The 13,367-nt window shown below is 34.1% G+C and overlaps 1 protein-coding gene and 1 pseudogene across 2 annotated transcripts; both read left to right on the top strand.

The window, feature by feature from the left end:
• LOC105788263 (calcium-dependent protein kinase 3-like) lies at window positions 1-6,430 on the top strand (annotated as a pseudogene).
• An 884-nt stretch (window positions 6,431-7,314) lies between these two features.
• LOC105788262 (potassium transporter 3) lies at window positions 7,315-11,887 on the top strand. Of its 2 annotated transcripts, none has more exons than XM_012615064.2 (9): window positions 7,315-7,549; window positions 7,892-8,138; window positions 8,227-8,475; window positions 8,571-8,621; window positions 8,717-8,977; window positions 9,066-9,118; window positions 9,525-9,639; window positions 9,987-10,241; window positions 10,646-11,887. In XM_012615064.2, exons 1-9 carry the CDS (start codon window positions 7,547-7,549, stop codon window positions 11,743-11,745), a joined length of 2,334 nt encoding a protein of 777 aa, XP_012470518.1. In that variant the 5' UTR covers window positions 7,315-7,546; the 3' UTR covers window positions 11,746-11,887. The 2 variants fall into 2 exon arrangements, with proteins under 2 accessions (XP_012470518.1, XP_012470519.1); XM_012615065.2 differs by having other exon boundaries at window positions 7,316-7,549; window positions 7,895-8,138.
• Window positions 11,888-13,367: the final 1,480 nt, after the last annotated feature.

Here is a 13,367-nt window from a genome sequence, read left to right as displayed (position 1 = left end):
AAAGACTGCTCAGTTTCAGTTTCAGTTTCGGATAAACAAATAAAACACGTCTCGTCCCTTCCGTCTTCCTTTTAACAACTCCCTTGACTCCCATTCGACCTAGAAAACGGAACGGAGTTTCCCGTTATTTATTCTTTTAAACTATGGGAAACTGCAATGGTCTTCCGTCCACTGGTAACCAGTTCCAACCACTATCCGACTCCGGCGTTGGTCTCCTCGATGGTGGCATCAACATCCAACCTGCCCCACCACCGCCAAGACCTCAACAATCTTCAACCCACCACCACCATCCTTCACCTGCCGTCGGTCGTGTCCTCGGCCGTCCCATGGAAGACGTCCGTTCAACTTACGTCTTCAGCGGTGAGCTCGGCCGTGGGCAGTTTGGTATTACCTACTTGGTAACTCACAAAAAAACCAAGCAGCAGTTCGCTTGTAAATCTATCACCAAGCGTAAGCTTATCAACCGTGAAGATATCGAAGATGTCCGCCGAGAAGTACAAATTATGTACCACCTCACCGGCCACAGGTTTCTTCCCCTAATAAAAAACTTTATAGCTTTTCATTTTTTATTTTGCAACTTAAAAAAAAAAAGTCTTAGTAAATGGGTTTTGAAAGGAATATTGTGGAGCTGAAAGGGGCTTATGAGGATCACCAATCAGTAAATTTGATTATGGAACTGTGTGCTGGAGGGTAGTTATTTAATCGGATTATAGCTAAAGGTCATTTTTCAGATAGGAAAGCAGCTAACTTGTGTAGGCAGATAGTGATGATGCTGCATAATTGTCATTCCATGGGGGTAATGCATAGGGATTTGAAGCCTGAGAATTTCTTGTTCTTGAATAAGGATGAGGATTCTCCATTGAAAGCTACTGATTTCGGGCTCTCTGTGTTTTTCAAGCCAGGTGAGCTATTTTGTGGGCTCTCGATTGAGTAAGGATGCATAGGGACTAGAGACTTATTGTGCTGGACAGTAATTATAACTATAGTCAATCATTATGTATTGTGGAATACTGAAATGATGGAAACTTCATATCGAAGATCTTTATTGATCTTGGATGTTTCTAGGCACAAAGTGCTACTACTTAAAGTTTATGTTGAATTCTCATGTTTTAGCCACAGTTCATCTAACAGAGTAAGGTAGTTCCTCACCTTATTATCGAATGATGGGTATCAACTAGAAAGCTTCTCTACTGATGCAGGATATGTTTTTAAGGACCTTGTTGGAAGTGCTTATTATGTTGCTCCAGAAGTATTGCGTCGGCGCTATGGACCTGAAGCTGATATTTGGAGTGCTGGGGTGACTCTTTACGTTCTTCTTAGTGGGGTACCACTATTCTATGGAGGTACTTAATTATAAAATATTCATTTTAATGTACTACAGCCATATTCCTTTTATAGGTGTTGGAAACTTTGTAGTTTTAAATCTCGATGATATCCAGTTGAGTGTATATATAATATATTAATTAAGAGCTGATTGGTAATGAGCTCTGCTCAGTGGTGGATGAGTGAGACATCTGACAACTCCGCTTTTGATTTTGCATGCAGAAATTGAGCAGAGTATCTTTGATTCTATTCTTCGTGGAAATATTTATTTCTCGTCTGATCCATGGCCTTCCATTTCCAGCAGTGCCAAAGATCTTGTGAGGAAGATGCTACGGGATGATCCTAAAGAACGACTTTCAGCATCTGAAGTCTTAAGTAAGTTTTTCCTTTTCTGTCAATTTTTTAATTGAATTTCAAGGACCTATGAACTCATTATGGTTTCTTGCAAGTTAAAAGCCTTGGACTTGAAAGTTGAATACTATCAAATTGCCTGCCAAATTCATATTTCGAATCTTAGTTTTCCTTCAAGTTTCTTGGTAGTTCTTTAAAAGAGAATGAAGCTTCATTTACAAATTGCACACAGATCATCAATGGATGCGTGAAGACGGTGATGCATCTGATAAGCCTCTTGATATTGCTGTTTTAACTAGAATGAAGCAATTCAGCGCAATGAACAAACTCAAAAAGGTTGCTTTAAAGGTAAAATGCTCTCTCCGTCACCATTATGAAATATTAGTCTTTCGAGCTCCAAAACTTCATAAATGTGAAAAAGAGGGAAATTGTTTTAAAAGATCCATCTTCAATAGAACAAAGCTAAAGATGGCTGTGTTAATGTGATATGCCTCTTTTCTGAAACACTGTTCTTTGGTTGACCTTGTTGCCCAAGTGCATTTTGTTTGTGCTAAATTTGAAAAATTGGTCTTCTATTTAAGTATATGTAAGATCTAGGGGGCCTTGGCATCATCATTATCCATTGTTAGAGTTGTGTGACCCAAATTCTAAGAGATTGCTTGCAAGTCAAGTTAAATAAAAATATTTTTTCTTTCTAGAAGATTTAGTATTTATTAGTATAATATATTAAGCATTTATTAGTATAGTTTATTTGACTTACTAATTTAGTCTATAAATAGGCTCTTTTACAATCTTAGAAATAATACCCATTAGATTAGAACTCATAACACATTCAGAGAATTTTGTATTTACGTTTTGAGGTTTCTTTGTTTTTCAGGTTTTCGGGGTTTAGTTTTATCTCCATCTTTTATACTCTTCATTCTTTTGCCATTATAGTAAAATTATTTTTGCCCGTGGTTTTTTTATCCTCTTTGGAGGAGTTTTTCTACGTTAAATTTGTGTGTTCATCTTCTCAATTTCTTCTGCTATTTTTACTTGTTTGTTGCTTAATCGGAACGATCCTAACAAGTGGTATCAAAGCTAGTTCAATTTTCATAGATTAGCCCATTCAGAGATGGCAGCGACAAGGATTGAAATTGATAAGTTCGATGGTGAGACAAATTCAATCTGTGGCAAGTTTGGATGATAGCAATTCTCGTTTAAAACGGCTTGAAAAAGGTTGTTACAGGGAAAAAGCCTGAAAATCTAAATCAAGCAGAATGGGAAGAGCTTGATGAAAAGGCCTTGTCTGCAATTCAGTTGTGCCTCACGAATATAGTATTGCAGGAGGTATTGATGGAGAAGATCTCATTCGCCTTATGGAAAAGGTTAGAAACTCTTTATGCGATTAAGTCTTTGGCTAACCGTTTAATGTTGAAATAACGTTTATTTACGTTTCGCATGAACGAAGGTGAGCTTCTTAGAGATCACATCAGTCAATTCATTACTGTTTTAAATGATTTAAAGAATGTTGAGGTTCATATTGACGATGAAGATCAAACTATGCTATTATTGTGCTCTTTACCCTCTTCATACAAGTCTTTCAGGGAGACATTGATTTATGGTAGAGACAAACTCTCGTTCGAAGATGTGAAGGGTCATTTGTTGAGTAGAGACAAACTCGACAATGAGTTTGGTTTGAATAGCAAAACAGATAGGCAAGCTTCCGTTTTGGTAGCATCAAAGAAACGAGACAAAATGTGTCGCTATTGTAAAAAGTTAGGTCACGTCGAAACAGATTATTATAAACTGCGAAATAAAATAGCTGCTGAGAGTAACGAGGAAGATGTAGTTGGTGCTAATTTGTCGATAAAGGTGGTGATGATTTCTTGTTAGTGTCAACGAGCGATAACTCCAAGTTTACGTCTGAGTGGATCCTAGATTCAGGATGTTCTTTCCACATGTGTCCCAATAAAGAATGGTTCTCCACATATAGTTCGGTTGAAGGTGGAGTTGTACACATGGGAAACGATTCATCTAGTAAGATAATCGGTATTGGTACTGTTAAAATTAGAATACACGATGGGACGATTAGGACACTCTCAGATGTCAGGTATGTACCTGATTTACGAAAGAATCTCATCTCCTTAAGTATTTTAGACTTGAAAGGATGTAAAATCAATATCGAGTCGAGCGACATTAAAGTATCTCGTGGAGCTCTCGTGGATGCAGATTTTGAAAAGTTAAGGCACTGTGTTCGTGAAAATCAGACCCGGGTTAGTTTTGATTTGGCAGTGCACAAGTCGAAGGCTAGAAGTCTTCCAGCTTCTAAGCATAGATTCGACTCAGTTAATTCCCCGCATAGTTCAAGATAGGCCCATGGCAGGTTTTGGCAAAGATGGCGTTGAAAGAATTCGTGTCAATATAGAGATTGTTAGAGTTGTGTGACCCAAATTCTAAGAGATTGCTTGCAAGTCAAGTTAAACAAAAATATATTTTTTTTCTAGAAGATTTAGTATTTATTAGTATAATATATTTAGCATTTATTAGTATAGTTTATTTGACTTACTAATTTAGCTTATAAATAGGGTCTTTTACAATCTTAGAAATAATACCCATTAGATTAGAACTCATAACACATTTAGAGAATTTTGTGTTTACATTTTGAGGGTTCTTTTTTTTTCGGGTTTTTAGGGTTTAGTTTTATCTCCATCTTTTGTACTCTTCATTCTTTTGCCATTATAGTAAAATTATTTTTGCCCGTGGTTTTTTTATCCTCTTTGGAGAGGTTTTTCCACGTTAAATTTGTGTGTTCATCTTCTCAATTTCTTCTGCTATTTTTACTTGTTTGTTGCTTAATCGGGACGATCCTAACATCCATCATTATTAGTTATTTTCTTTTTCTTTCTCTCCTTTCAGGTAATTGCCGAGAATCTATCTGAAGAAGAAATTATTGGTTTGAAGGAGATGTTCAAATCCATGGGCACCGACAACAGTGGAACAATCTGCTTCGAGGAGTTAAAAACGGGACTTCCTAAACTTGGTACTAAGCTTTCCGAGTCTGAAGTGAGGCAGTTAATGGGAGCGGTATGTCTTGGTTCTTTTATAAATATCCGGCCTGATAATCAGTTAATCACTATGCTTTTAAACAATTTACTTGAAACTCCAATCTAACCATGCACAATTATTATCTCGACGGGACAACATTGCTTTCCTTGTAGAAATGGTCACTAGGGGCTGGTTAGATATCTGACAGTAAGCTAATATGTGATTAAAAAGTATGCTCAACATGTCATTTTATGCATTGCAACACTCCATTTCAGCATCCAAGCATGGTATTGTTCATTAAATGTGCTATTACTTGAATAATAAGAATTTGACAATAACCGGAAAAAGCATAGATGATTATCTTGCGCAAAACATTCTTCAGAACTTTGTTATGGTATATAACCTTTTATTAATTTCCCAGGCTGACTTTGATGGAAATGGAGCAATTGATTACATCGAGTTTATAACAGCTACCATGCACATGAATAGAACAGAAAGAGAAGACCACTTTTATACTGCCTTTCAATACTTTGACGAGGACAATAGCGGGTAATATGTCTTACCATCTGTTATATTACATAACCATTTTCGTGTAATTTCCATTCCTTAATCATATCTGCCCATGTAATAACTGAATGTGTTTATTTGCTACTCGAATTTAGGTTTATTACAATGGAAGAGCTAGAGCAGGCCCTTAGGAAGTATAATATGGGTGACGAGAAAACAATAAAAGAGATAATTGCAGAAGTTGACACTGACAGGGTATACTTCTTCCTTTCTAGAAGACAAGTATCTGTTCTTATATCTTAACATGCTATTCTTAAGATGTCATGTTTGTCCCACAGGATGGGAGAATTAACTACGATGAGTTCGTTGCCATGATGAGAAAAGGCAATCCAGAGTTGGTTGGTAGTCGATGTCGCAAGTAAGCTAAATGCAAAGCTTGCACGTCTGCTGGCTTCTAATTCATGTCTCAACTGGTGTGTTAATTTGTATGGTTTTGTTATGACCACAATCTCGTCCCTTTTTGGTTTCCATGCTTGGGATCATTAGGTAGTCCTCGGGTTTCAAAATCATTAATGGTTTGTCTAGTCCTGCCTTTGCTATCGAAATAGACTAGATTGCCCTCAAACTGCAAGAGAACTTTTCTGTATCGAGGTTCAACTGATTTGTTGGTAGAATGCTGGAGTCCCGAAACTAAAAACGAACTTCAAACTTTCCTTGGACACGTTGTTGAGTTTTGTGCTTACTTGTGCATTGCGCCATTGCTAGACCACGATTATACCACTGAAGTTTGGCTACTTGACTTGACGCTTCCAGAAAACTGCTGCTGCAAATCCTTTCCGTGTCGGGCAAATCAGCTCGTGGCTAGGAACTGAATGAACTCTTGCAGATGCTAAAGTTTCAACCAGTTAATTTAATATGTTTCTCGGATGTTAGTTTTATACAGAACAAGGGTTTCGCCTTGCTTTTGTTCAAACAAATCCACCCCCATGCCCAAAGTAGACGGCAGAGAACATGGCTTTATTTCTGGAAGGGATAAATTTCAAACACAAGCCTGCTTTGTGATATATTAATTTTGGTTTGGTGAAATTATATGTATGGAATTTTGATTTTGGTTCAATTTTATAACGAAATTTATTTTGATTCAATTGTATGTATTTAAAAAGTAAACTTAAAAGTCGAATGAATTTTAGTTCAATTGGTATCGGTGTTGCAATATGTGAAAGGATGTGAGTATGTGTGTGCTTAAGTGAATATAATCTTTCAAGAGTGGTACTTATAAAAAAATGCTTTGAGTACATGTACTTTTGTATGTTTTGGAATTAATTTTCTTTACTTTTGTTTCAAAGAATTTTATCTTACTTTTCGGATTTAAAATTTAAGTTTAATTACTAATACAATTAAAATTTTTTGTTAAATTCATATTGCCATTTGTTTAATTACACTAACAAATTTAATAAAAATTGAAAATATTAATAATTTGATTTAAATTTTAATATTTTAAAATTAGAAGAATTAAATTCTTAAAATAAAAATATAAAATTAAATTTCAAATTTATAAATAATATATTGATTTATAGCATATTTTACTTAAAAGTTAAATATAATTCCACATATGCTATATATAATATATAAATATAAAATAATGTTAATAGATTGTGAATAACTAGGACCAAAGTTGTCTAAAATAGTTAATATTAGAATTTGTCTTACTTTTTATATATTATAAAGTGGTATATATATATATATATACATTTTATCATGATAATTTAAATTATGTTAATTTAACACCTACATATCTTAATTTGTATATATTATATAGTATTTTCTGTTTTCTGTTATATGTTTTAATTTAATCTTATCATGTCCATAATTATGATATGAAAAATATATTTTTAAGATAAACTATGTCTTAATCTAGGCATCAATCTTTCTCATTTTTCAAATTTAATCACTCTTGTCCGGATCTTTGATTAATTATTGGAGATGCACAGTCCCACAGCCATGAAATTCTTTTCTATTTAAATAAGGATAATTATTTTTTTAAGGTATTATATAGAAAAATACATTGGCCAATCTAGTGGTATATATATAAAGCTGACTATATGAAAAAAAAAAATTTTGGGTCAATCTGAATAAAGTTCTTATTTTTATGTTTTTGGTCATTTTCTGTCTGGGATTTCCAGCTTTTAAGTGCAGTCTCGGTTTAATTATGAAAATTCAAACGAAGAAAGGAAAAATAGGGACTTTGATTAATTAGAAAACGCATCTTCTTCCCCTTCGCTTTCGACTTTCTTTTAGGGGTTTTAAACAAAGAACACGAGAATCCACACGGCAAATTATGGTAAGTTTATAAAGTCCCAATTTTTTTGCTTGTTTCTCGAGAAAAAATTTTAAGAGAAAAAAAAACCCAATTTAGGCTTTATTATGAAGAACCCATTTATGTGTTTGTTGTGATTTCTATGTTGATTTCGTTTTGAACAATGTGGAAAGTTGTTGCCTTTCAATTTAAGCGATCAACTGTGATCTACTGTAGCAAATGAAAGGTTATGAAGTCGGTGTCGGATTTTTTTCATTTTTAATGAATGTTTTTGATTGATGATCTAATGGAAGTTGATCTTGTGATAATTAATGAACAACCCCATAAAATATTTCATGCAAATCTGTTTTTTTTTTGTCTTGAAAGCAGGTTGACAGAAGCTATCAATGCAAAGATGTGCTAATCTTAGCTTATCAGAGTTTTGGTGTACTCTTTGGTGACCTAAGTATTTCACCACTTTATGTCTTTAAAAGCACATTCTCTGGGAATTTGAGTAATTATCAATCTGAAGATGTCATCTTTGGGGCCCTATCTTTGATTTTTTGGACTTTGACACTTCTTTCCTTGTTCAAACATGTCATTATTTTGTTAAATGCAGATGATAATGGTGAAGGTAAGGCTTGACTTTTTTTATCATATATTTACAATGTTATGAGTTTTCTGTAGTTGATTAGTGATAAACCTTCCGGGCTCATTTTCAGGAGGAATTTTTGCTTTGTATTCGCTCCTTTGTAGGCACGCCAAGTTTTCTCTGCTTCCCAATCATCAAACAGCAGATGAAGAGCTTTCTACGTATCACAATCCCCGTTACTCGTACAGAAATCCGCAGTCTCTGACAGTCAAAAGGTTTGCTGAGAGGCATAAAAAGGCAAAAACTGCTTTGCTTCTTCTAGTTTTGTTTGGTACTTGCCTGCTTATTTGTGTTGGCTTTCTCACGCCGGCAATTTCCAGTATGTGCTTTTGTTTTCCTGTTATAACTTTTCCTAGTGCTAGTCATCATCATTGCTTAATTTCAGTGCTAATCGTTATTACTTGCAATTTTCAGTTCGTTCGGCCATTGAAGGGGTCAAAGTTCGATCAAGCGAACTGCATTATGGTAAGTACAGCTCTCTGGAAAATAATATTGATTTTTTAACCTGTTTGTATGCATATTTTTCCATTTAAGCTGCTAACAATTTTGTCTATACACAGGTGTGGTGCTTATCATAGCCTGTATTTTGTTGGTTGGCCTCTTTGTTTTGCAACACCGTGGCACCTATAGAGTGGCCTTCATGTTTGCCCCCATTGTGATTTTATGGTCATTGTCCATTGCGGCTATTGGTGTTTACAATATCCTTAAGTGGAATCCAAGAGTTTACAAGGCCCTTTCTCCTTATTATATCTACACATTCTTTAGGGACACTAGATATGATGGTTGGATTTCTCTTGGAGGAGTTCTTTTGTGTGTCACTGGTAAACTCGAGATCTGGGATTCAATAGAAGTTAAATTGACAGTACCTTTGTTTTCTAGATTCATGCCTGCCTTTCTTGTCAACTGCAGGAGCTGAAGCTATGTTTGCTGACCTTGGCCAGTACACAGCTGCATCAATAAGGGTATGTAGACCAACTATCAAAGAGAACTTAATGCATTTAGTGCTTCTTGCTGGCATAATTAAGAAATAAGGGCTCTTGAGGAAAAATTTTATTCAGGCTTTGGCCCATTATGGAAAGAAAGGAAGTCTTTTTTCATAAAAGCATAACTAGAACACTGTTTATCTGTTCATTTTTTAACCAACTGAGCAGATTGGTGGCCATTATGTTGTAATTCATCCTTAGTCTTGCAGTTCTTGAATCTACCTAAGCTTTTTGAGTTTGTTGAAATGTTCATTTTATTATTGATGCAAGGTTAAGAGTTCTGATCGGTTTTCTATAAGCATCTCTTAGTTGGCTTGCAGCTTCTTTTTCATATAATTCGATATATTGTCCAAGAAAAACTCTGAAAGCTTGTTTCTGTATGCAGTTATCTTTTTTCTGCATAATTTACCCTTGTCTAGTGCTTCAATACATGGGGCAGGCTGCTTTTCTTTCGAAGAATTTTGCCGCAGTATCCACAAGCTTCTATGCTTCTATTCCAGGTAAGCTTCTACATTCTACTCTTCTAAATCGGGGCTATAAGGTTTCTATTTGCAATATGCATAAAGGTTTCCATAGCATTTATACTTTATGAAATTCTAAGCACAATCCAAAAGACCAAAACATTTCTTTTATGTGTATATTATGCTTACACCATCTCATCAATATCCTTCCGATAGGACTTGTAAGTCGTAACCGTACAATTCTACTATAATTTATGGACTGTCAGCCACTCCAATTCTTGTATTTGATCACTATTAAACAAGAAAGATGTATATCCTTCTCCTAGAGTCACTTAAAAATTTATTTCGTTATTATTGTTTACAGAATATTCTTTCCATGTTTGTAGATTCTTTGTTTTGGCCAGTTCTTGTGATGGCAACTTTGGCTGCAATCGTCGCTAGCCAGTCTGTAATCTCTGCCACATTCTCTATCGTCAAACAATGCTATGCCATAGGATGTTTCCCTCGTGTCAAAGTTGTACATAAATCGAAATGGTTCCGTGGTCAGATATACATTCCAGAGATCAACTGGGTCCTTCTGGTTCTCTGTCTGGCAGTCACAGTTGGGTTTAGAGACATTAATCATTTGGGAAACGCTTATGGTAAGTTGTTTTCATTTTAAAGTATACTCTCAAATATTGGATTAAAATGCGACGCGTCTGTTCTGCTTCAACTGATTATATTTGCCTTAAAAATAGTAATCATTTATCCTGGCAAAAAATTCATACCGATGCATGGTGTATGTTCTTCGTATTTGTTTTAGAAATGGTGGGAAACCATAGTTTATAATGTTTTTTCTTCTTGTCTTTTGCCTTTTGATAAGCAATTTACTATGCTTTTTGTATTAGTTAGATCTATCGAATATTAGTTTACGAAGACAAAGTGAAAGTTGTGAAGTTATATCATTTTGCTTTGAAGGGGTGAGATTGAATGCTTTCAATTCATAGATAATGTCTTTCCTCGTTATCGTTCTTATCTGAGAATATGATTGCAATCTTAATTGCAGGACTCACCTACATGTCTGCAATGTTTCTGACAACATGGTTGACAGCATTGATAATTAATTTCGTGTGGGGTCAGAGTCTTGTGCTTGCTCTACTATTTGCCCTCTTCTTTGGGTCAATCGAGATAATCTTCCTATCGTCGTCTTTTATAAGAATCTCTAAAGGCGGATGGGTTCCTCTTGTTCTCTCTGTGATCTTCATGCTCATCATGTTCGTCTGGCATTATGGTTCTAGGAAAAAGTATTTATATGATTTTCACAACAAAGTACCCATGAAACAAATCCTGACACTGGGTCCTAGTCTCGGAATTGTCCGAGTCCCAGGGATAGGCCTTATTTTCACTGCGTTGGTTAGCGGAGTTCCAGCCACATTTACCCGTTTTTTAACCAATCTACCGACATTTTATCAAGTGGCTGTCTTTGTCTGTGAGAAGACTGTTCTTGTACCATATGTCCCTCAAAAAGAACGGTACCTCATAGGTCGTATTGGTCCCAAATCTTTCCGAATGTACCGCTGCATTGTTCGAAATGGTTACAAAGACGTGCAAAAGAACGAAGATGATTTTGAGAACGACCTTATCATGAGCATAGCAGAGTTTATCCAACTAGAAGCTGAAGGCTCTGGCACACTCGAAGGATCTGTCGACGGACGAATGGCTGTTGTAAGGACATCCGAAAAATTCGGCAAAAGGTTAGAAATATCCGAACTCGAACGAAATGGAGAAGCTAGCAGTTCAATGCCCCCTACCATTTTGAATAGCAGCAAGTCACACATATTACAGTACCTCCAATCCACATACGAGATGGAATCACCTGGATCCACCCTAAGGCGGCGTGTCCGATTCAAGCTGCAACCAGACATGAATTACAGGGACCCGAACGTGAAGGATGAGCTGTTGGAGCTTGTAGAAGCTAAGCAATCTGGGGTGGCATACGTATTAGGACACTCTCATATAAAAGCAAAAATGAATGCACCATGCTTGAAGAGATTTATGATCCATGTTGCCTATTTATTCTTACGTAAAAACTGCAGGGCACCTGCCGTGGTTCTCAACATTCCTCAGACATGTTTGATTGAGGTTGGCATGAACTATTATCTGTAGAACTACTACTTTCTTCTCAAATAATTGTTTCTTTTTTTAGTTTCCAATAAGAGATGTTGAGGAAGTTTTAGCTGTGTCTACAAATTCTTTTTGCAATATCTTCTTAAAACAAAATTATAGGGAATTATTTTTGTTTCTTCAATTGTATGCATGTTCTTCATTCTTTCTATATAATATTATAGAAAAACACATATAATTGCTAAATATTAAATAAAAATAACATATTTGTTTTATAAAAAATAATGAGTGGGTTTAAATGTGTTGGATTTAATGTAAATATTTAATCTTTGAAGTGTTGGAATCTATAACTTCTTTTTTTAAATCCTAAATTTCTTTCATCTTTTTTGTGTCTTAGGAAGAGCCGAAAGGTTAGATTTTCCCACCTGGCCGTATCTTTGATTCTTTGATGTAATAAATTTCATTTTTATATTTAAATATCTTTTAATATATATTTATTTTTATGATGATATTTTTATTTTTATATAACTTTTAATTAAAATAGTAAGAAACACGTGTTTAATAAAACTGAATAAATCTATTATTAATTTCCTTTTCAAAATAAAGATAATATATTGTTAGCTTATTCCGATAAAAACTATAGAATAAATTACATGTGCAAAACGTTCTCTATTGCCTACCAAGATTTTTAAAATATAAATATTTAAATTTATTATTTATTAAACAACTTGATTATTCTTATAAAAAAGTTTAATATAACGTTTTAAATTCTTTTGGATCTAATTTGGTATCTTAACTTGATAAATTTTCTTATATTTTTTTGTTCAATTTGATACTTAAACTTGTCAAATGTTATATATTTTACTTTTATAAAGCAAAAACAATCAATGTATGGTGATATATGATAGATGACATTAGATTTCTTTTCTTATTTTAAATGTTTAATTACTTTTAATTTAATTTCATAAATTTATTTTAATTTAACATAATGAATTTTTTTATTTTAGTTTTTAAAACTCTTATTTTCTTCTTTGTTAAGCATAACTCAAAGTACAAAATTTGCACGGATTAGTATCATTTTGTCATTAAGTTTCATGTTATCATCACATGCTGATAATACATTAGCTATTTTTATCTCCTTAAAAAAATATCACAATTAGTGTTTGGGGTAAATTGGTAACATTTGACAAGTTTAGGTATTAAATTGGACTAAAAAAAAGCTTAGATACCAAATTAAGAAAAAGTATCAAGTTCAAGTACTAATTTAGGCAAAAAAAAGCTTAGGTGCCAAATTACGAAAAAGTGTCAAATTCATGTATCAAATTGGACCAAAAAAAATTAAGTACCAACTTAGAAAAAAGTATTAAGTTAAAGTACCAAATATTATATTAAGCAAAAAAAACCTGGTTATCGGCAACAAATGTTAAAATTTTCTGGTAATGAAAGTTTTGGATTTAATCCTTATACTTTAATTTGGTCCTTTTTGGTCTCTATACTTCTCAAATTTTAAAATTTTAGCATTCACCAAAATGTGATTTAAAATTCATTAAGTTCTGTTATTTCTAAAATCGATGTGGCAAATATATTATCATATGTGTAATGCCATCTTAGCTTGTTATTTCTACATATTACCCAATAAAATCTAATTAATGACATTTTATCAA

This window comes from Gossypium raimondii, chromosome 2 (genome assembly GCF_025698545.1).
Source record: "Gossypium raimondii isolate GPD5lz chromosome 2, ASM2569854v1, whole genome shotgun sequence".
Lineage (NCBI taxonomy): Eukaryota > Viridiplantae > Streptophyta > Magnoliopsida > Malvales > Malvaceae > Gossypium > Gossypium raimondii.
The sequence above is the reverse complement of the archived record's forward strand: the minus strand, read 5'-3'. Positions and strand labels throughout refer to the sequence as shown.

What these genes read in the sequence shown, in the direction of transcription:
- LOC105788262 (XM_012615064.2), top strand. An exon ending in TCTCACGCCGGCAATTTCCA is followed by an intron (nt 8,476 to 8,570) that starts GTATGTGCTTTT and finishes TGCAATTTTCAG; the next exon opens with TTCGTTCGGCCATTGAAGGG. An exon ending in AGTTCTTTTGTGTGTCACTG is followed by an intron (nt 8,978 to 9,065) that starts GTAAACTCGAGA and finishes TGTCAACTGCAG; the next exon opens with GAGCTGAAGCTATGTTTGCT.